This window comes from Morone saxatilis, unplaced genomic scaffold (genome assembly GCF_004916995.1).
Source record: "Morone saxatilis isolate NCDOM2014 unplaced genomic scaffold, NCSU_SB_2.0 Contig3, whole genome shotgun sequence".
NCBI lineage: Eukaryota > Metazoa > Chordata > Actinopteri > Moronidae > Morone > Morone saxatilis.
The window spans coordinates 20753426-20778365 of NW_023339873.1; the positions used below are offsets into that span (position 1 = coordinate 20753426).

General features: G+C 41.1%; 1 protein-coding gene across 1 annotated transcript in view; it reads left to right on the forward strand.

Annotated features, from left to right (window-relative positions):
- Positions 1–1576: 1576 nt before the first annotated feature.
- kif6 (kinesin family member 6) overlaps positions 1577–24940 on the forward strand; it is a gene marked incomplete in the record, with an annotated part of 57454 nt that continues 34090 nt past the window's right edge. The window contains 11 exon segments of the mRNA XM_035674310.1: positions 1577–1718; positions 3533–3642; positions 4927–5001; positions 9916–10063; positions 10225–10334; positions 12114–12243; positions 15934–16140; positions 16856–16999; positions 17235–17321; positions 23007–23110; positions 24694–24799. Of these exon segments, the coding sequence (XP_035530203.1) occupies positions 1659–1718; positions 3533–3642; positions 4927–5001; positions 9916–10063; positions 10225–10334; positions 12114–12243; positions 15934–16140; positions 16856–16999; positions 17235–17321; positions 23007–23110; positions 24694–24799 (1281 nt within the window).

Sequence of the window (24940 nt, forward strand, 5' to 3'; positions counted from 1 at the left end):
ACACAATACACACACACACCACTAACTGACAGTAAGAATGTAGAAGCAACTTAATAAAATAGCAAACCTGGTGTATGATTATCTACACTTTTTCAACCAAATGCCCACTAAAACAGCAGTAAGTATGTTATATTCAATGCACATGCACAACATGACACACATGCACACACACACACACACACACACACACACACACAACTCTACAGAAAACAAGGAACCACACAAGAAGTATTTTCTGTGGCATCAAAGAATGCACTGGAACAAACACGATACATTCTCCTGAATGGCACCATGAAACCACGCAGCCTTCTGGGTAAACTGTCTGGTGCGCAGCCTGGGGGCAGGCCTCCTGTTACTAGGCTATATTTGCGGGAACATATACAGGGTTCAGGTGAAATACCAGAAACAGCATGACACACATGCGCTGAAACTAGAGACAGGGTCAAAGACATCCCACCACCCACCACCCACCCCCGCGACCTTACCCCTACCTTCCCAAACACAAGACATATGGTTCTGTGTGAATCAGCTGATAAGTGAATTTGTGCCCTTGATGAGTTTCTGTGAGAGAGAGAGCTTGTTGTGCTTTTAGGTGAATCCTTGTAAGCCGCTGTGCTTTTATATAAACTCTGCCAGTGTTTCCTGTAAATCAGACTGGCAAAGTCAGTTTCAGCCACATCAATAAACCCATAAGCTACACATCAACAGGGGCAGTATGATGTTTATGTATGTGTGTGAGAGAGAGAGCTTCGGCCTAAATGCAAACTGGCTATACCTTAAAGTACATTTGCATTCCACTGGGTGTATATTTGCCCCACTCTTAGCCCCACATTATGCGCAAAACATACGCACACACAACACAAAACGCTGCAGTCTGGTCTCACTCATTTCTCATTTTAACACACTCTGGTTTTTCTCATCTTTCAGTTCCAAAACGCAGAATTTTTGCTTGCGGTAGATCAAAGAAAAGTTGGTTTAAAATGCTATGATTTGCTGCTACTTTTGGTCATATTTTTTGTTTATTTTTTCATGCAACATCTATAGTACCTATAGTGGACGCCTCTCTATGATTAGCACAAACCAGCTGTCAGATCTGGCAGTTGTGGTTGCACCTATATGCACCAGGAGTAACTGCCATTGACCTAATGTGTGGGGAGTGCCTACAGTGAATGCACTTCTGTCAATATGCCCACTGAATGAGTCACTGAACCTGCGGTGACCTTTTGTCTTGAATACACAAAACACCTGCTTAGCAGAGAAGAAAAAACATGAGAGGAAAGTAGAATCCCTGTTTTATTTTTACTTCTGACCATGTGTTTAATGTTATTCACATGCCCCCTCCTACACACACGGGTCCCTGAACATCTTTGAACTGACTGACTCATACTATCAGGCACTTGGGGAAATGAGAGAAAGAGAAGGATAGACGGAAAGGTTGTTTCACTCCGATGAATCATCTTGAAGTATAGACGATCTTTGTTAGCGGAGTTGACAGAGGTGACCACCGTCGCCTAGCAACCAGCTACAACAGACTACAAAGAGCACAGCGCCGACATAGCGTTAGCCCGCGAGCTAACCAGCTATAGTTATACCAGCTATAGTTATTGCATGAGGAAAACCAAACAAACCTAACTGTTTTCTTTTGTTATCTGGAAAAAATGGTGAAACAGACGATACAGATATTTGGTCGTATTAAACCCACTAAGAAAACTACGACGGTAAGATTACAACTAAACATTTAAATAAACAAAACTCAGTGGATATTAAAATGAACGCTGGATATGATGTTTATTTAAGCTAACATAGCTAATGTTGGCGTCATATTAACGAGGCCTCTCTAAAAACATAGCATGCAGGTTTATACTGCCATTACTTCAGTTATCCCAGTTTAGAACGACGTTTTATCACAGAACAGGGTTGGACTGCTAAAAACTCACCTGTGTGCGCGTAATACTGCTCAAGTTGTATTTTTCTTCCTACACTTTTTCCTCGTCATGGCAGGGAAAGCACAGGTGTCACTAATGACATTAACAAAGATGGCTCCCTTCCATTAAGTGTCTCAATAAATTATTCCAGTGATCAAGAATTTACAATAACGTTACAGTGCCAGAGCCATAGCTGGAAGTGACACAACGGCATATCATGCAGTCATTAATAATTACTGTTTTCAATTACACCTGTGCTTTTCATGCCATGGCGTGTCCAACTATCTGCTGTATAAAAAGGCCTGTGTTGCTCCATATAGCCTAAACACCTAAACATTCAGACACACAGGAAAGACATCATAAACTTTATCTATTAATGAATGGATTTTGGTTGCTGATACCACTTACAGAAGTTTTGCGTGGAAGATAGTAACAGCTAGTGTTTTGTCCCACATGTTCTCTATTTCTGGCTGAATAGATTTGCCTTTTTAGACTATATTAGATATTAAAGCTGCTAAAAGAATCGGTTGAAATTGTGTAACCTGCAGCAGGTGAATAATACAATCAGATTTTTAATTTAGGGCTGGTGTCAAACAGTGGCAAGCTTATACAATAATATCAATATCAATCCATTCTTTTTGTTTTGTTTTTTGGCAATGAAGTACACACATGCATACTAATGCACACTTACTATCAGATAAGAGCCCTTTTTATTGGATACACATGTACATTTCCATGAGAAACACTGCTGGCAGCACTTTGTTCTCTCTCAAACCCAGTTTATTGTCTGAGCACAGCAGCTGATGGGTGAAATAATCAAATTACTGTGAGGGTTTCTCTGCCACTTTAGCCTGAGCCGACAATATCCAGCAAAATGAAACAAGCACAGCTACCTGCTTGGGGCTGTTTGAGGTTCTGCATACGTCATTGTGAAGGCAACAGAACAGTGGAGGTCAGGAGGCGATGCAGAAGGCAGGGTGACAGTGAAAAACAATCCAATCATTTAGGTCTTATCTTTTATTCCTGAAACCCCGGGGACTTGTAACTGCATCAGCGTCCATTGGAAACATATGCCAGAACATATGCTCAAAAACAGAGGGTGGGGGTGTTTGGACTGACCCAGCCAGCCGCACTTTAAACGTCGTCTACTGCTGGAGCTTAATCCATACTGCTTTAATGTTCTCCAGTTTTTCTTGCCACCCCTGAGGCTTCGGTGAGCGGAGGTGAATTATTACAGTTTGCCTTCAGTGTGCACTGATCATGATTGGTTGTTCACTTCTGTTGCTTTCCACAGGATACATGCTTCATAAACTCCATCTCTTCATTTTGGGGCTTGCAATACCCAAACCACAAGTGGTCAGACTTATATTTTAGACTGAACATGATGTATTGTGTTTAAGTTGGGCTGCATATGGCACCATTTACCATAACAGCTTACAAATCATAGCACGTATAGTAGACTACTATTTCAGTCTATTGTACACTTCAAATACTCCTCAAATATTCTCTTGTGGTAAATCAGCTCCTTGCGTTGCCCTTTGCTGCAGTAGCCTGTAGGCCTTGTTCCACTGCAGGACTGACTCTGCTGTTGTCTCTGGCTCCCCCAGGTGTACTCTGTGGACAATGAGGAGCAGACAGGTGCTTCTCTGGAGTTTGTGGTGCCCAGAGACCTGGCTGATGGCTTTGTTAACAACAAGAGGGAGTGCTACAAGTTCAGGTAGAGTGTCAGGCAGCTGTATTTGTAACTTTCCTATGGCCTTAATATCTCAAATCAGACTAATTCAAGTCCACCATATTGACCCTCTCTCAGCTATTGACACTGTGGAGTAGGGAGTGAACATTCTTTCTTTCTTTCTTTCTTAATATTTCTGGGGGGTTTTATTGTCTTTAATGGATAATGACAGCCGTAGAGTGACAGGAAAGGGGGGAGAGAAAAGGGCCACAGGTCGGAGTCGAACCCATGGCCACTGCAGCAAGGACTAGGGTACATAGGTACATAGGTACATGGGGGAATAGCTCTACCAGGTGAGCTACCAGGGCGCCCCATGAGTGAACTTATAGCCAGTAAAAGTTTTTATATTTGATGTTCAAAATACCTTTTCTCTCGTTCTTAAGACCAATCTTATCCGTTTTGTCTTGTACGTAAAAGCAGTTTGTTTATAGAAATAATATAAGATGAAATATATCTGCCTGCAGCCTACATGTAGTGTCTTTTATAGTATCAGTATAATTATCTCCAGTCTTTCAGTAGGCTGGGGCAGAACATCAAAACAATGACGACCTCTTATGTTGTGCTAAAATTGGATAAAGCAAGAATCTTTCAAACAACCACTTCAATTCTTGGTTTCAATTATGCTTAAGCTAAAATCTGTAAGAGTGGTGTAATTGTGGAATTCACAATGAATAAGGATAACATACAACATAGAGGACGGTGAGCTGTCCACCAGAATTTACACTCTCGAGGTTGCATAAGAACTTTTCCCATGAATAATTCATCCACCAGTTCCGTCATTGCAGAGCCAGAACATCTGTTTAATGCTGGTGGTGAGAGCTGCAGCCTTACATACCCTCTGGGCAGGGCCCATGCCACGCTTCCAAGCCCTAAATTCACAGTTAGGGAGTCAGACAGCAGTGGACACTGAGAGCCTTTGAAAACCACAGAGTCTTAAAATAGCCCATGGAGGTTCCCCTGTGCCCTTATAGAAATAAAATTTCCGCATTTAACAATCTTCCTGGGCGGATTCCTCTCACATCGCTCTCATCTTTCTGTGGGATAAAACATGATGGGTCGAGACTGTTTTAGAAAACAGAATGACTAAACTCCTCCTCATCCACTCGGGCAATTAAATACGCTGCTTTTGTGCTTATTCAGTTCTCCTGTGGGAAACTGATGTTTGAGATAAACCAGCCACATACATTTTTACTGTAGTACATTAAATAATAGATAAATGTTCTGACCTATTCTGTTCTTCCTGCCTTTGTCCTTCTCACTTTTGTCCAGGTTCCAAAAGGTGTTTGATCAAGCAGTCAAACAAGAAGAGATATTTGAAAACATTGCCAAACCAGTTGCAGACAGGTAAAATCTAACTGACACTGTACTTTTCAAAATCGCAAATGTAAATACATTTTTGTTTTAATCCCAGGTCATTTTGAACGTTTGTCATTTCCTTAAAAGCTTTTTCAACCCTTGAAAGTACAACCTTTAATTATCCCATTCACAAAACACATATTTCTGGAGCTGTCACTTTCCACCTGTGCTCAGCTCATCTCTCCATGTTGTGGTCAGGCCACACACGCTTTATCCAGCCTTGTTGACAGGAAGTCTGTAAGGCTCAGCTTTCTTTAAGATGGAAATGGAGGGTGTCTGTGATTTTTGGCCTGCTTTTCATTCTTAAACCACTAAGTGGACTGAGCTGGCAGGCAAGATGGCACACTGTGCCATCGTGAGTGTGAGAACATTTGCAAGCCACAACACAGAGCTATACTGTGTACCGTAGCTGCTCACTCATTTTGAGCTGTTGTTGAATTTGTCATTCCCTAGTACCACATTCTTTAGACTGACCTGCTGAAAAATCTGGCCCTCAATGCAAGTAATTCCTCAATACTACTCTATTTAATGGAGATTGGAGGGCATTCACCTGGGCCTGTGTCTTAATTATTTTATCAATATTTTATCTTTAATATTCATATGCCCAATACGTCTGACCAATTTAATTTGTTCAGTACAAGTACATAACCATGTGTTCTCATTCATTATCCATATAATAGAATAGATCACAGTTTTAGCTAATATAGAAATTAAAGTGTGTAGGAAAATGTACAGTGGTCGCAAAACTCTCAAAAAATGCAAAAAGCCTATCTAATATTTGGTTTGTCCATTCTGGACTACTGTAGAAACATGGTTGACTCCGTAGAAGATAATCTGTGCTGTAGATAAAAACAGACAATTCTTATTTCCAGGTGACTATACATGAAAACATACCTATGAATATTATATTCCATTTCTGACAAGATCCTCCTAAATGTTACACACTGGACCTTTTAAGGTTAATACTTAATTGATGGTTGAAGGAGTCAGGTTACACTTGATATTTTTCACTTGGCAAAAGCATGACTATCAGGAGTTTACAGATACGTTTTTAGGGATCCACCTGGTTGAGAAAAAACTGCAAGAACTAAGTTCAAGTTATAATGTACAACTCCACTGGTAGAAAATAGTGGGAGCTATACAATTACAATCAGCAAAAATGTCAGTGTCATACATGCCTACCAGATTTATTTAAATGAATCTCATTCAATGTAACAAAAAAAGAAAAGTAGTTGTATTTACATTTTTATTCTTTATCTTTAAGATACCTCTACACACAATTTTCACTCCACTTCAACAAAGCCAAAATTTATGGTGTCTGTCAGAGCTTCACCCCTTGCCTAGACTTAGTCTAAATCACTAATGACTTCCAAAAGAGAAAACAGCCAAGAGGAGATGGAATTTACTTGGAATTTCCTGTGATCAAATGTTGGTTGTGTTTTTGTTATGTGAACAAGGTTCGTCCTCTCTGTCTCCTCGCCAAACTCTGTCCTCCTGGCTCAATTTAGCCTCACCATCTCCTCCACATTCCACCCAAGTCTTCTCAGTCACAATAGGAGCTATTTCTGGAATCCAACAACTGCTTTGCATTATCTTTGCTATTAGAAGACATATAAACAAGATTGTGAGATGTCTGGATTGGCTGACTAAGAGCTTGGATGTGTTTACCCTGACTCACATGGGTCCACTAACTTGGGTATTAGTTTGGCTTCCCCAGCCAACCTCTTAACAGTTCCCCTGTTGTGTGGCAGATGGTAAACATCAGGTTAAAAAATTCTGTCACAACCAGGCCATGTCTCGCCATATCAATTCGAGCTTGGCGTCTTTTAGTCTTTGATATGACTATAATGTCTGCAGCCTAGAGGGCACTAGTCACCTTGTCCAGCCATGACCAATCTGTCTCCCCAATCAGACATTTCTTAGTCCGCTGTCAGTTCCCCACCCCCTCTGCAGGATGCCTGTTTACACACTGAATGTTCTGAATTCCACAAAGTTTTAACCTTTTAAATCCAGTCTCACCACAGTGGCTGAAAGACAAGCGTGAATGGAGTGAACAATTCTCCCTGCTGAGCCCACACTTCCTATTGGAATATGTTGCTTTCGAACACAATCACAGGAATAGGCAAAGACTTAGGCCTCATATCCTTGCTACACAAAGTATTGAAAGAGATTATGAAAAGCACTTTAGCTGGGACTGACATAGACTAAGCTATGTGAAACCCAGTCGGTATGCTGATAACTAAGCTTGTGTTGATATTGACATGGTTCCATTTACAGAAGCACGTCTGGTCACAGAGATCAGTGACAGAATCAATTTTTGGCTGACAGAATGTTTTTCCTAAAGCTCCTGTAGTCAGGAAACATTTATTCAGGTTTAGTCAGGAGTCACTTTGAATTGCGGCAGTTTCGCTGTCACCGCACTAAAACTCAGTTTCATGCACGTAGGCGCCCATCCTCTCAACTAGCAATAACTGTCAGGTTGTTGTTTTGGTTGGTACTCTGTCATACTTGGCTCAATTCAAGTTTAGCCAAAAGCTCTAACTCGTTTACTTGAACACTAGTCTCTTTCTGTGCTGTGGTGTAACTGAAACCAGTAATTTCAACCCCAACACAGTAGTTTAAAAACAAACCAGTATTAACAGCTCCAGGAGAGGAAGAGCCAATGTAATGATGTTGGGCTGGCAAGGCAAACCCTCTATCTCCATTGTAATCCCATTTCACAAGGCTGTGAAACCTGCAGCCCAAGTTCAAAGAAGAACAGGGGTCTGTTCAGTTTCATCCTTAACCCTGTTACCTCTAAAGACTGGACATCGTGCTTTTCATAAAAGGAACGGGAAGAACAAAGATCTCCTGGACGATGACAAATCTCCAGGAAAGCTGAGGTGTAAACAGGAACAAACACTGGGAAACGCCCAAGCCTCAGTGGCAGGGCCCAGGCCGCATCATTAGCACTGACATTAAACTAAACACTGAGCCTGTGTCTTTTCTGCCCGCTGCCAATCACTGCCATGACTCATGCTAGATTAAATGGACACTCAATGGTCGTCCAAGTCAGACTAACCAACCACCATTCTCATAAGTGGACGTTGTGTTTTATATAAACTGACATACAGTTTTTTCCCTTACCCTCATGCAGGGTGTGGAATCGTACAGTACACAGGGAGGGAAACCCACACACTGCTCAAATACTGGGTTGGCAATTCCATTAAAATAAGTGAGAGGTTTAAATTTGTTTATAATTCAACTTGAAAAATATAGTGTCAAGATATCCTTTTCCTTGCAATTGGCAAGTCAAACAGCACAGAGTTTATTCTCACCTTTGATCCAAGCTCGTGTATCAGAGGCCCCTCTGTCATTTTACTATTTTGTCCTGGTTTATTTCCAAGACTACAGAACAGGAGTTTTTCTGCCAATTTATCCTCCTTCATATGAGTATCATCATATTGGAAGTTAATTTTATTCAAACTGAATTAGATACCATTGGTTTCCATGGCCTTGTGCACGTGCAGAAGAAAGGCAATTCAGTGCCAAACCAAAATTTTACCGGGACCTGCCTAGTTGACTGGGTTTGGGCCCTTTCCTTCACTCCTGTTCCCGAGACATTCCTCTCTCACCGGCAGATGTCTGTCGCCATAGCAGTTCTCCACTCACTGCCATCTTTTCCTGTGGATTTAAAGTGTCAACTTCAATTCACTCAGACTTTTGGTGTCTGCTTAGGCATACTTGACAGTCCCTTGCACGTTAGCAAATTAAGAAAGTGATGTCATGGCAGGCACACGACGCAAATGAGCAAGAATATGGTTACAGACAAGCAGTCATAACATGTTCATGGCTGTATTTTTTTTTTTTTAAGTATTTACTTTCCACTGTTAATCAGTTATCTGTAGTGTAATTTTATTGTTTGGTTGCCTATATTTAGCCCTCTTTAAAAACAGCACAGCAGTGATCATAAACTGTAAATTAGTTTGGTCTCATCTGTTCTGTTCTCATTGACTTGTGCTGTTCCTAGAACGTCAATCTGTGCTTGTAAAAAATCTGAGAAGTGATCATTTGTCTTTCATCTGTTAACCATCTTTAAATGTGATTACCTCTTCAACATAGACAAGCCTAGCATTGCATATCTTAGTACAGTTGACCAAAGATCCAAAAGGGAGAGGACTAAAGAAAGGGTCAATTGGATATGGAAGCATAATGTATTAAAGGAACAGTGTGTTGGATTTTGCTGGCTCTTTACCTCACCCTTCCCTTCCAAGTGCACAGGAGAAGCTATGGTGCCTGCAAAAAATGTCAGTGGCCCTATCTAGAGCCACTTATTGGTTTGTCCCTTCTGGGCTACTGTAGAAACATGGTGATTCAACATTGGGGCCCCAAGGAAGGCGACCTACAGCGTCTGTAGATATAGGAGGCTAAGTCTATGCTAACAAAAACATAACGATTCTTATTTTCAGGTCATTATGCACTTTTGAAACATAGTTATGAAAATTACATTCAGTTTCTGCTGATAGATTCTGAACATCATCATTTAAATCTGTGTCTTATAAAACAGGGATGTCAAACTGCTGGCCCAGAGGCCATTACAGGCCCTCGGCACCCCTCCCTCTGCCCCACGACATGCTAAAATAATCTGGCATGCAGGATTATTGTTTTGTGTTTTTATTTTTAAATATGATGTTAGTAATGGAAATATTTTCAGAATATTGCACTTTATTGTACTACTTGAACATTGAAGTGGCCCTCCTATGCAATGACAATACCAACAGTGGCCCAAAGCCAATTTGAGTTTGAGACCCCTGTTATGAAAAATGAAAAATAGATAATATACAGTGTCCATCCTCCAACACCATCCTTTTGGTGTTTGTGAACTTGTCTGGTAGGTTGTTAAATATGTGTGTATCTGTGCAGTGTTTTGGCCGGCTATAATGGCACCATATTTGCCTACGGCCAGACGGGCAGTGGGAAGACCTTTACCGTCACAGGAGGGGCCGAGCGCTACAGCGATCGTGGCATTATTCCCCGCACCCTTTCCTACCTGTTTGAACGCTTCAGCCAGGTCAGCAAAAAATCAATAAGCAATTCATGTAAGGCACCAATTTCACTCATACATATAGGCCATACACATTGATAAATAAAAGAAAAATGTGTCTCCAACATCAAAGCATCTAAATGTATGCACCCAGTCCAATTGTACATACTTTATGTTTTGCTCCACAGGATAGCAGTATGGTTTACAACACACACATCTCTTACCTGGAGATCTACAATGAGATGGGATATGACCTTCTGGATTCCCGGCATGAAGCGTCTCGACTGGAAGACTTACCGTCAGTGTTCTTTTTATTACTGTAACTAATGCTACAGAAATCCAATTACAGTTGAAAATGTAAACAATTCAAAATCAGTCATATATAGTGTATATTTTGCCTTGAAAACATGCACTTAAAAGTGATAAATACACTTATTTTAAAGTTGTAAGACCAATCATCCCTGGTTCCATTATTCTCTTAGACACTTGTGGGTTTAGCTGAGCCTTATTCCTGAATAGCCATTCGTCAGCCTGGCCCAGAGTCAGTGTGTGGTGAAATATGGAGACTCTAGTATTTACCACCTCACTACAAACTGCCAACTGACATAATGAGACTCTGGGACAGCAATGGATGTGGTCAACCTGGTGGCAGACTCGGCCACTGGAGTGGAGAGCAAGAGGGTCATGTGGTGAAATAGCTTTTCATAGCTGTTTGCTGCTGCAGCTGGTTCTGAAGGAAATCATTTTTTTGTGTCCATCTACCTCTTTTTCTCACTCATTCTTTGTTGTCTTGTTGTTTTCCTCTCTACCTTGCCCTGTCATTGAAATGACTGCCTCTCTTCCTCACAGTTCATCCTGCTTCATTCTGTCTTTGCTTCTGCCCATCTTTCTTTGTAATTATAAATTCCATCTGTCTGGAGGTTTGTCTGCGTATGATCTTATTTTTCTTTTTCTTTTTTTTTTGCCTTTTTGTCATACTCAATACTTACTCATCTCAAAGTAGACCTTGGACTTCCAGGCGCGACATCGTCTCGGTACATCATTTTGGTGTTTGTCTTGTATGTTCTTGTACCGGTTCCATTTAAGTTTCTTCTCTCCTTTCGCAGAGGATCCAGCTCAAGGTTTCGATACCCACAAATCACAGTCTTCTGGAAATAGACGGTGCCCGTCGTTAACCATGCTGTGGCCACACTTGCTGATTCAAGGAGAAGCTGTGGCACTGACAAATTTCTCTCTTTAACTGTTGGTCTACTTATGTCTTTCACTGCCTACCCCTTCTCTTCTTTCTGACATTCTCATTCCCTCATTTTTTTTTCTTGTTTTACTTTTTCTTGACTCCATCTGTCCTTTATTTTATTTCCATCATGCGTCCTGCATTCCATCCTCTAAATACCCCAAAGTCTGTAAAATATCTTTTTAATATATATAATTTTTTATTTGTGTGAAAATACAATAATCAAATCCTATTTTGGGTTGGTGGAGATGTTTGGAAAAACCAAACCCTAACCCTGGGTACAGGCCTTTAATCACATTCAGATTAATACTGTTTTATCAAACTACCTCAATTACCTACACATGTTAACATAATTATCTACATGTGGTCTGCAGTCATTCCACCCTCTTTGACATCTCAATCCAGTAGCCATGCTGTCACAACCCTGGTGGCGTGATGGAAATGTTATAGTAGGATCATAGGAGTCATTTCAGCCCCATCTGTCCAAGCACTGTGCTTCAGAGTGCTTGATGTGGGCAAAGACCAATCACCTGTTTGTTTTTAAAAGCAAGCCCTGTCTGTTATCAAGTTATGAACCCCCGGATAGATAAAGCACACGTGTCAAACTGCCCACACCGACTTGCAGATGTGGTTTGTTTTGATTTAGAGCTGAGCGAGGCCAAGGCGACGGGAGGGAAATGGATGACATAACGAACATAATTAGTTTTTTCATAATTGCTTCAGTGTTGGATTATTTGGGTTTTGACTGGAATTGTCCAGCTCTGTCATTTTTTTATTCATAATTTGGAGTTCATTTATAATGCTGGAATTTCCTTTAACAACATTTTTTCTTTTCTTTTCCAGAAAAGTAATGATCATGGAGGATCCAGACCAGAACATCCATCTCAGGAACCTGTCGCTGCAGCCGTCAGCAAATGAGGAGGAGGCTCTGAACCTGCTCTTCCTGGGTGACACCAATCGTATGATTGCAGAAGTAAGAATAAGGGAAACGCATGCTTCTGTAGGGATTCTCCACTAACACACCATACCATACACTATATGCAGAGTCCTTAGAAAGGATTGCAGACACTATGCAAAAATACATGACCACTCCCAGGCTAAGTGGCATAAAGGGTATTTTTTTTGTCCACAAATGAAATATGCACTCTAAAGGCTACCTTAAGACCCTTCTAAAATATTATTTTGGTCCCCTGTGGTCCCTTTTACCATGTTTTTTCCCAGTAAAACTAAGCATTCTCTCTGTAATTTTTGTTTATGTTGTGGTGGTTCCTTTCTACACTCAGACACCCAGACTCCCCACGCTGATGAGACGTGTGGTGGGGTCAGCTTTTGCTTTGCAACCTGAGGTTTGGGGCAAAGGGCTGATCTCACCTTGTTTACTTGTGTTGCTAGTTTGTAAGTAAATAACAGACAGTAAAAGTGAACTGGATAGTCAGGTTTCAATCAGAGACTTGCTTTTCATTTCTGACGAGTGTTTCAAAGTCAGTTTTTGATGTGGCTGGAATTGTTCCTTGAAACAAAACCAATGCAAAAGATGGAATTTCTCCAGAACTTGAAAGTGGGTTTAGTAGCTGGTATCCTCACATAATGTTTGTAGTGTATGAGAAAATGTACCACATGTAGCACACATATTCCACTGAACTTAGTCCATTGCCAAAACAATACTGCATTTGTTCTTCAGTTACCTTAAGGACACACTCTGTGTCCACTGTTGTTGTACTTGGGGGTATATTTCAGTGGAAACACATTCTTGGATGTTGCATTAGTTTGTTGATCAGGCAATCGAGGCGTTGCACAGTTCAGTAGGGAGCCCCCAGTACAGTCCACCTACACAGAGACTATTGTGAACTCGTCCTCTCTGGAACTTCTTCACAAGAAGGTTTCTCTGGAGCCCCGAGAAAACAAAGCACCCTCAACATAGTGAATTTGTTGCTGCCAGAATCATCCCAGAAGTCCTTGTTCCACGTAGACTTCCAGTAAAGTTAACATTAATGCTTTCTTTCTTCTCTTGCTCCCAGCCATGTGGATAAAAGATGACACATCCATTCACGCCACACTCAGCAGAGACTGAGCTCACTTGCTTTGAGACTTGGCAATCCCCTCTACACTTTTATTGGACAGGAAATAAAATACACCTTCTCAACTCCTCACCCTTCCTTCAACCTCATCAGGAAACATTTCCTCCCATATGGTCTTTTCTCTGCGTCCCTGTTTCACTTCTTTTCACATGTGGGGATGCAGGGCCTGGATCTTTCCCCCTTCCTACATTGTGACTCCCTCCTGAACTTGTGGGGGTGAGTACGGTGCATAACAGGTCTTAATCTTTTGAATCAGCAATCTCTAAGTGTTTCGGTTTGTAGCACCAGATTACCCCTTTATGCTGACCCAGTGCAGCACTGTGTGTGGTCAGCATTGTGGTGCATGCAAGCTCAACATGTGGTCAACTGAGAACACAGGAGAATAAAGAGGTGACTCCAATGAGATTGCATTGTCCTGCTGTTTTTTCACAACTAAGCTATACTTTAATGCCCCAGTGTGGACACTATTTCCTCTGTGGACATGAACTCACTGTGTGTAACAGTTTAAAAATCCCCTCCACTCAAAAATGTGTTTGTCTGACCTTGACCATTTACTGACTTGCATCCATATATGTTCCTCTAGTGAAGGGGGAAATGTCTGTATTCTTCCCTAAAATCTGACATTCAAACATCTGGCCAAGCCGGATTTGGTACATGACAAATTCATGACAGATGCTAACAAAACTGGATGGATGCTAGATAGACGGATGGATAGACAAGGAAACCTGAAGCCTCCAGCGCAGAGCAGACTTGTCCAGAGACTTGTACAGAGAGCGAGAGTTTGCACTAGCATAGTGAAGCTTTTGACAGCCAGTGCCAGTTACAAGCTAACAAATTAGCAAACAACATAAAGAAATAAAAGATGCTAAATATCTTCTGATAAGTCTGCTAGAATCTCTCAATATTTCCTCTTATACTAGCCATCTTGATGTGCACTGCTCTTTTCCCAGTTTTTCATAGATCCAGAATTTCTCAATGAGGGAGAAGAGTACATGTGCTTCCAGCAACTTTTCATAGTGTTTTTTTTTTTCTTTTTATGTGTGAAAACCGTTTGAAATAGAATATTACTCATAGAGTATTTTTACATTGTTTAAAACGTGTCTGGAGTGGAACTTTAGATATACATACTGTACTTGATGTACTCTTTAGGATGCATGCACCTCTTTAAACTTACCCAAAAGGTCTCTCAGCTTGTCCTGAGTGTTAAATACATATATGCTATGGACAGGACACAATAACACTCAGTCACTTCCTATTTATGGGCAGCTGTTCTGCTCTTTGAATACTAACATCCAATATTTAACTGTCATCCATGAGTGCTGTATTGGTTTTCACTGTAGTACATGAATTAACAGTCACTTAATGTATGTCATACTTAGTGCTAATGCAGTGTAATGCAGAAGTACTGCAATAAATCCTCCCTTCATGAAGGTTCTAATCCAGTTCATGTTGACACTGTATTAGAGAGTTATTGATTCAACTTTATGATCATTTTGAAGGTTGTTTGCTGGGCTGTGTTTCACACTGACAGATGTTTCTTTTATTTAGCCAACCCTTATTGATATAAATAGCTGAAAATTATAGAAATCACTGTCAGTGGTAAGAGTGTAAAACTCTATCTATATCCTTACCCTCGGCCCTTTATTCAACCCGATTAGGAATGTGATCTCTTGTCAACATCTAAGGGCTGTCTCATATTACTTTAAGGGATACCCTGAAGAGCAAACATGGACGTGTGCAGAGTGAAGAGAATTCGAACTGAGGAAAGAGATGATAGTGGCGGGTTAAGATAGTGAAAGATCTGTCAGAAGCTGTCATGACCTTAACAGACAGGCGTTGGCACATTTACGCCAACAACAAGTCAGGGTCAGAGCACTTTTTCAGAAGGAACGACCTGGAATGTCTGTGATGATGTTTTTGAGCAGAGAGAATACGTAAGAAATGCACATATCAATGACCATTCCACAGAAAGAGACTGTCGGTCTTTATCAGACTCTTATTCAAGTCAAGATGTAGTACATTATCTGTTCCAATTAAATTGTGTTATTTAAAGCCACCATCATATGTCCAAGTTGCCTACATGCTAGGGCACAAGCAAAAAAACAAATAGAAGTCTATGATCAGCACTATTTTCGACTGTTTGTTCTCTCTTTGAGGACCCCATGAGTAAAGCATCCTCCACTAGTTAATAAAGCTTGTTTGTGCAGAGTGACTCATACTCTATTTCTGTCTCCTCCTGCTCTCAACCTGACTTCTGCTGTTCCAGTGACCATCTGAAAATCAACCTCAGCTTTTGTAAAGCTGCCACCATGTGTTTACTGCTCATTGGTTACACATGGTGTGCCTTTGATCTTCAAACCAGCGGGAGTAAGAAAAAATAAGAATCAAAGGAAACATGTTTTTTGTTGTTTGAATTTGGCCAGTACCGCAGATGGAGAATGAAATTCCGTTTTTCTTTCTTTTCTTTTTTTTGTGTCCACCATGTGTGCCGATTCAAAATACTCTCACACACAGACCGAAGAATATGACCGCATTTACAAAATGCTTCTCACCGATCTGCTCTCCCCTTTTTTCTCTCTTCTCAGACTCCAATGAACCAAGCATCCACCCGTTCCCACTGCGTTTTCACTGTGCACCTTTGCAGGCGAGAGCCAGGCTCGGCCACCCTGCGACGCTCCAAGCTCCACCTGGTGGACCTGGCTGGATCAGATAGAGTTAGCAAGACTGGCCTGAATGGGCAGCTGCTCACTGAGGCCAAGTACATCAACCTCTCCCTCCACTACTTGGAGCAGGTAGCCACTTCTGAAACATTTTTATTTAAAAACCCCCTCCAGACAGTTATTAAGTCATACATACAAATGGTCTAAGAATATGCACATTTTGTTCAAAAGTTTTCCAGCTGGACACAAGATGTCTCCTGCTTCCCTGTAAAGTCCTTTCTCAGTGTCTGTACACTGGTGGCTTCAACATCACATTACGACTTCCAAACTATTTGTGATGTCACAAATCATGCTAGATTTCAGCAGATGAATGTGAAAACATCTTTCTGGAGTCAAACTCTGCACAGACATTCTGCACAGTGAAGATCAGACATCACACTGTAGTAAAACAGATTTTTGACTGGAGGGCCACTTTAAAATAATATATTGTGCAATTTAATATTCAGAATATATTTGTTGTGAATAATTAAATACATCTGGGCATAGAATGCAATTTCTTTGTTTGTATTTCTCCATTTACTGTGTGTGATTTGACACAGCCAGTGTAATGCTTTCCACCAGGATAAAGTCTCCTCGTTTAGACTTCTTCCCTTTTTCAGTCTGCTATTAGTTCATCATTATTCATTTTATGTCAGACATTTGACTTTGATTAATGACCATCTTGCAGCTACTCAACAGTAATGACCCACACTAAAGAATAACTACTTTTTGTTTCAGTCATTATGTTACAATCGGGCATTTCTGTCTTTATTTACATATCAGCCCTTTGCATTGCTCTTTTCTCCAGGTGATCATAGCTTTGTCAGAGAAGAACCGCTCCCATATTCCCTACAGGAACTCCATGTTGACCTCAGTGCTGAGGGACAGCCTTGGGGGCAACTGCATGACTACAATGATTGCCACTATGGCAGTTGACAAGAGGAACCTTGATGTAAGGATGGTCTGCTCTAAGGCCATGTTGACACAATATTTTGTTAGATTGCCAGAAAAGTGAAGAGAAACAAGATTTTGGAGTGCAAAAATGTTAGGTTATAGGCAAGCAAGCAAAAATAATATTTCCTTAGATTTTGTGTCGCACAGTATATTCTGCTTCATAGAGAGTAATTAAGAGTAATAGTCCTCCCTCAGGCAGACATTAAAAATGTATTTAAAACCTCTTTCTTCAGGAGTCCATCTCCACGTGCCGCTTCGCTCAGCGCGTGGCTCTCATCAAGAACGAGGCGATACTGAACGAAGAACTGGATCCTGCCCTGGTGAGACAGCCAGTCACTCAATGCACTCTACCAGTCACTACAAATACCATACCACAACTTAGCCACACAGTCACACCACTGGAGCATGACTTAATGTGCTGTTTCATTATGGCCAGACCCTCCTCACAGCTTCCAGACCTAAAATTGATCAGGGAGTGAGTTGTAGTGAGAATCCAGCTTCTAAATGTAACAAAGTGTAACCCACCATGTGCCTAAGTGTCCTCTTTAGCTTTCCAATACCAAATAAGTTTTTCCAGTGTCAGACAGACATTCATTCTGTTTTCCAGCTTCAACACGTGGATGCCTGTCCATCTTGTATTATTTAGACTGCTCACAGGCTCCTGTTTGCATTCTCTCTCTGTTTTGTTTACATGCCTCCAATACTGTTATGGCATATTTTATCCCAGTACCTTACAGCCTCTTGAGAAAGCATCCAGCTGGAGACTGGCGTGTATATATATGTCTTTGCACACATTCAAGCAAGAAAGCACACGTTGCACGCATGGAGCCACGGAGAAATTCCTGCCTAGACGCTGTCGAGCTGAGGACACAGTGTAACATTTTTAAAATGAGAGTGGGAGAGTCTTTTTACTTTCATTATATTTAGTATCTATACACTTGAATTCTTATTATAGTAAGTTAGAGAAGAGGCCAGAGTAAGAGATGTAGAGCAGAGAAAGTTGTGGTTACCGTATGTGGTTACAGAGGCTACTCAACATTTTTTTACATAGACCATACAAATACTTCCATATCTGCCTTTTGTTACATGGTATTATACAATATATAATGAGTAATAGGAAATTGCATGAGAGATTGCCTAAGCAGTTCAGTCAGGTTAGCCTCCTTTACTTTCTCCTTTAACAATACTTGTCACACCTTTTATTGTAGAGTGCCAGGAAGCCGACCTGCTTGTTGTTGTAAAGGCCCCTCAGGGGATATACAGTAGTAAGTCATCACAGCTATATCTGCTTCCTCCCCTCCCACCATGACCTGCCTGAGGATCAACATGCTACTGTATTACTGCCGCTGAGACTTGGCTGGCCACTTGCAAACCCTACAGAGGTATTTTTAAGAGAGTCTGCGGCCGGCGCAGTAATTGTGACAGTGTCTGGCTGCTCCCAATCGGGTCCGGCACAGTTACAGCTCCAGGCAAACCCAAACTCCGTGGGCAAACTTCTTGTCTCCGTTTATGACTTTTTCGTGTGTTTCTCATTTTGTTTCGTTGCTCCGTCTCTCTGTCTCTCCCTCTATCTCTCTTCCCCGGTTTACTGAGAAAAAAACAAAAGTGAAGCCAGCAGTGCAGTTTGCAGATTAGAATGATGTCATTTATTGTGGCTTGGGGTGACACTCAGACTCCCGTTTTTGGCCTGCCCCCCATCTGAAAGCACACTGTCTATTGGACATGCCGGCTGTGGTAATTGATTTGAAATCTGGAGTTTGACTTTGACAATCTTGCAGTCAGTGTTTGGTACATCGTTCAGCTCACACACTGCCTTAATGGTCCTATACTGAAGCCTACAGGCTACAAAATGCACTTCTTCAAAGTCTGAACAGCAGGAAACCAGCCAGACCAGACAAAACATTTAACATGTCTCTCGTGGAAAGGGAAAGAATGAGGTGTTGAAAGTGACCTGTGATCATAATGAAGTCAGCCACAGTGACCATACCATATAAGGTTGGCTCTGTTGGTTGCTCTAAGAGCACTAAGGTCAGTCTTAATCCTCCATCTAGACCTGGCTGATCCTGGTCTGCAGTCAGAGGAAATTGTCGACAGTTAATGGATCTTCCAAGATGCCTTACCTCACCTCAGTGTAGCATTTATTTCAAGTATGTACTCACTGTGCACAAGTTTGAGTTGAGCTGAAATGCCATCAAGCTTCTTTCATTAAATCTTAAAGGGTCAAAAAAGTTGTCAATCATCTCAGTCATCTCAATGTGTTGTTATGCAGCTAAGTGGCAGGTAATTAGAGGCTGGGTGACCCTCCTGAACCTGGACTCTCCCTTCACTTAAAGATACACACACACACACACAACATCTTGCTCTGCAGGCAGCTCTGATTAGTGCATACCTGTGAGTCAAACAGAGGCCTGCTTATAGCCCACCAGTGAGACATGTTTGGAAAGCGGGTGTGAAAATTCCTGCGGGTGGCTGCTCTGGCTGGGTCCCTCATCTTGTCTAAGCGGCGGGCGTTTGTTAGGACAGAAGGGAGTTTGGAAGTGTAGTGGTGTGGAGCCTTAGTCTAAAATGCCTAAATGGTGCCGTGCATGGAACACAGCTCATGTGTTATCATTTTGTTGTGGGGGATAAAAGACCTTTCCTACGTTTAGGTGTAGCGGGAAACTATGACTCCTCTTCCCTCATTAAAGGAGGCCCCGTAATTGCAGCATGTTTGTGAGTGGCATACTACATAATACATACGCATTTGAGGTGTAACCTGTGGTTAAACTGCAGTGCTCACAGTTTAATGTGGGTGGTTCTCTGCACACCATAGTATGAAGCATGTATTCAGGAAGAAGATGTATAATTTAAAGTTAGAACTGTTTGTATAAGTGAGTGTAATGTTTCAGACTTAATTGTGTAACATGTTTGTTAGTACATAGATAGAAACACAGGCATACATTTAGCATTGCTTTTTCACCATAACAACCTGCATTTGGTATTCTTGCACCACCATGGGTTTCCATAGGACATGCTGGCATCATCAGTCACGAGTCAGTTTTTATTCAGAGTGTGTGGAAGCCTGCCGTGGTGCTGTGGTACCAGTGTGGGCTCGGTGCTCTGAAATAGACTGCGCGATTCCGCTGACCAACAACTGGCGGTCAGCATTTAAGGATGCAGCTGGGAGAATTACATCAGACCATGGGTTCCAAAAAGGAGATACAGGGAGTGGCTCTGGTGAGGGACGGTCAGCTATGATGTTCGATGTTAAAAAATATGATATGGGTTGGATTAAGGATGAAATTATCTTTTAGCTAGGTGGCACCTTCCCCAAACCACACTGCAGGTCTGTTTCTTCTCAAGAGCATCTTAAAGTTGACTATGTCTGACTGTATGACTGCTTTTGACTTTCCAGTTAGAAGATGTGTTTGCCAGAAGTGGCAGTCCTCTGCTTTGATGACTCAGTCTAACCTTTGACCTCGGTTTAGTTTCCACCGAACTTTGGCTATCTTGCGACTTTGTGTCAGGAGTGTCACTGTGTGACTCTGGCACACACTGACACTTTCTGTTGTATTTGCTCTTTGCCACTTAGACAGTTCCAGCCATTCAGTCTGCTATAGTATTTTGCGGTGTGGTCAAAGTCAGTGGTGATTGTTAAGTAGGATTTATACTGAAGAAAGAAGTGGGTCATGTGAGACAAAGAACAATTGCCACTTAGTTTTTTTTAGGTGGTTTTGTGTGTTGTTTTGTGGTGTGATTTGTGCAGAATTTTTATTCAACTGGTCTGGCTTCCTTTCAATAACTACACCATCCATTGATTTTGGTGTTGGCCTATTTTCCCTACCATTAACATGTAATTACACGTCTCTGTTTAGATGTAATGTGAAAAGGCTCATTCTCTTCCTGGACTGATTCCTCCTTTTTCAAGGGCAAATTTTGACAAATGAATGAATGCCCAGTTAACATCTCATACAATTAACTGCAGATATATTAAGTTGTAGGCTTTATTATATTAATCAGTCCTTCTGGGTTTATGTGGCCCTTTCACATTTAATCATAGCACCCTAAGTTCAAGTTATGGCACGCTGCTAGAAACGGCTCAGCATCAAAATAAGCACTCATGTCAAGTGGGCTCACCTCTAACCTCTTGGTCTTGCTCCTCTTGCTGCGGACCAAGAAATCTAGGATGTAATCCCACTTAACAGGTCTGTTGCACGAAGGACAAAGAATTAAATATAAAAAGGAAACTGTTAGTGATGTAAAGTACAGATTTCCAATCAGGAGAACCTCTACAGTTGCCAAGGGGAGATTGAAGAGAAGCTCAACTAATTTGTGTATATATATCCACTTACTGAGTCAGCTGTAACATCTGAACACTAACATTGTATCGCCAGCAAGCAAGCAGAGAAGTGAATAAATGCTTGAGATGGAAAGCTAATTATCAATTTACTGTATTTCAGCTATTTATCCAACCTCTAATAGATAAATAAAAGTAAATGATAAATGATTAAAGTTTTTAGCTTATTGTAATGGACAAACTATTGAAATAGTTAGGTAAAAGTATTAAATGCTGACATATCTGAAAGTATTTGATACATTGTTTAAGTAGTTGAAAGCTACATGTAATAGATAAATGGTTCACATTTATCTATTACATTTAGCCAACAATTTGGCTACAAAGTCTAATAAAGGCTAATAAAGGTATTAGAAGAACATTTGGAAGGACCTAAAGTTGTTGATAAATTACTGTAGATTGTTAAAAAAATAAACAGCTGAAATGGTTAGCTAAACGTAGTTGAGAAAACTGTGAAACAGCTAAAAGTAATGGATACACGGCTTGTGTCTTAACTTATCCAAACTGACCTAAACATTTACAATATATATTATATATTATAAAAAAACTATAACATCCAGTTTAAAATCTATTCAAATGAACATGATGGGTGCATCGATGAAGGTGTACTTTAGTTCATCAGAAAGGAGCTGTGGGAGTACATAAGAGAAAGGCATTACCATCAGCAAGTGATACATTTGTGTAATCTGAAAACAAAATGTAATCTGATTAATTGAACAAATAACATTAGCCTCCTGATGTTAGTCCCAATTGTACACTTTCCATTGCCAATGGAGCAATAAAACACACAAACCTATAATGCAGCAATCCAAAATAGTTCTCTTCCTTCACAAGAGCTATTAATGTGAGAATCAATTCTTTATGGCTACTGCTACATATATGTAATGCCACTTCATCTATGATCTGAACTCACTAATCCTTCAGGTGCTCGGTAGTTAGATGCCTGCTAATCTTTACCTACACTGACATGAGGCCACTTAGACTGACCTCTCTGGGGTGGACCCTTTCACCACACACTCATTCCCAAAGATTAAAGGCTATATGTCAACGAGGCCAGGGCCTGAACACATTTGTTTTTGGTGAATTCTCCTTTCATGCCTTAAACAGCTCTTTGTCACATATTCTGTTGTCTCTTACCTTCCTGTGCTCAGCAGGTGGAGAACACAATACCTGGGGCACACAGATCAGGGAACATATTAATTAGTAATAAGCAGTGGAATGATGCTCTAGGTTGTTTATTGAAACAACGTCCTGGTGGTCGTCCTTTTTTTGCCAAGATTGCTATCTAAGTACTTATTTAAGAAGCTATGTCTGGACTTGGTGAGATATTTTGCATTTTTTTTATATATATACAGCAACCAGACCCGGACAGCGGCCTTAACCAAACATGTGTGGACGGACAGCAACAGAATGTGTTCTTTTCTTCTTTTTTTTGCCACTGTAGCTGTTTAATGCTAATTTATGTTTTGTTTGCTGCAGTTTCTCACTGGAGCATCCAGTTGTTTGGAATCACTTAAGTTTGTCCTCAAAATGCATCAGTAAGATAAACTGCAGTGACATTTTCAGCAGCTATATAGCCTCCGTCTGCATCGGTCTGTTTTGTACAGTTGTGCAGGTGTGTGTTGTTGTTTTTAACAATGTGTGTATGCTGTTTTCTGTGTCTGTATTTCAGCTAATAGCACGCTTAAAGAGGGAGATCCAGTCTCTGAAGGAAGAGCTGGCCATGCTGACAGGAGAACAGAGAGATGACCAGCTAACTGTGGAGGAGGTCAAGAAGTACGTCTTTTTCCTTGATTCTTCTTCCCTTCAATCCAGTCAGTGTCTTAACATAGCATAGACATTTTGGCCTATAATGTTATCTCAAAATGTACCTATGACAGATGAGGAAAGGCAACAAAGTCACTCAGTCCTGAGTTAAATTTGTATGTTCCAGAGAGGATATCACGGGTTGTACAACTTGTATGTGTGTGTAATGATACGACCTCTGTGAGCCAGTCATCTCAGGACAGTGTAAACGGGTATAGTGTTGGGCTGGCCCCGTCAGCTCTCCGGGATGTTTAAGGTGCGCCTCAGACCCAGGGAAGAGAACAGACAGCCTTTTTTTGGACTGTAATATGTATTTGTAGTGCTAGAAAACCAGAGATTCTTGAGCAAATATGTTTTATGATTTATAAGTCTTTGGGGTTTGCCTAAAGTGCCTACATAACTTATGCCTCATTCACTAACCAGCGTTTCCCAGGACTGCTTTATTTCTGCTCTCATGCTCAAATGGCAGAGGGACCCAGTCAGGGCCAGGGTTCAGGCCCGAGGTTCCATCGAGGACTTGGCAAATAGCCCGCCCATCATTGCTGATGTATTTACTGTGCCTTGGCCCCCTCAGTCCGCCTTCTTTATTATTTCCTCTCTACCCGGGTGATTATCCTCGATTTCCCCCTGTTTGTGGTCTAACTCACGCAGAGAACCTTTAATGATGTCTGTTGTGACCACATTCACTGGACATGCTGACTTTTTTTTTTTTTTTTGCTGTTTCCTCTCCAGTTTATGCCTTGACTCATCTTCAGTGCTGAGTGATTGCACATATCCTGACTTATTTGTTGTCACATTTCCAAACGCACATCCTCAGGCATACAGATTTTTTTCTTTTCAGAAGACTATTCTGCTGCCTTCACTGCTTTATAAGATTCAGTATCAATCCATTCCTATACTAGTTGAAGCCAATTTAAATTAGTTTTTCTAAATGCAATATTAGTTTGCTACATCACATATCATCTCACACCTTAGAAAAACTATTTGGGAATGATCAAATTCTGGTGTTTGAAGGAGGATTCTGTCTTACAAAATATTGTACATGGCATCGAAGGGCTTTCTCCAGAATCAAACTTTGTATCACAAAACCACTGATGTCTCGCAGGGCCCTGAAACAAGACCGCTGCGTTTGTTTTAAGCCCTTTGTCATGTAAACCTTGCGTGTTTCTACTCCGGACACATTACAGCGGAAAATAAAAACCGCACGTCGTCGTGCCTACATTGGATCCGTCTGGACGGTTGCCTCCTGGTCTTTTCCAGTGGCCGGTTCCAGAGCTTGAAGAACCAATGTTTGGACTAACATTCAGTGATAGTTTATCAACAGGCCAGCCCAGTGGAGCTGGAACACACGTTTAAGTAAATAGTTTTCTTTGACCGGACCCACATTTTAAACATTATAAGCACTCCTCAAATATAGATCTTAACTGTTTGAGTGCCTGTTAAGGCAGAGCCAAGTGTGATGGACAAGGATTGTAACATGGAATGTGGCACTGGTTTAAGCTTTGTTGGTTATTAGAAAGCCTCTGCGTGTGTGTGTGTGTCTGTGTGTGTAGGTTGGAAGAGTTAGTCAAGACCTTTCTGGATGACCCTGATCCAGACGTGACACTGTCATTGGGACCAGACATGAGAAAAATCCAGTACTGTTTCTCCCTACTGAAGGTAATGTATTTACATACATGTCTCCTTGTATAAGCGTCCATCTGTGTCTGTTCTCTCTGTCATTCCATCATTTCATACGGTTTGTTTCCATGTGGCGTCACCATGTATGTGTGACAGTGGAAGATATTTAAAGTAATTAAA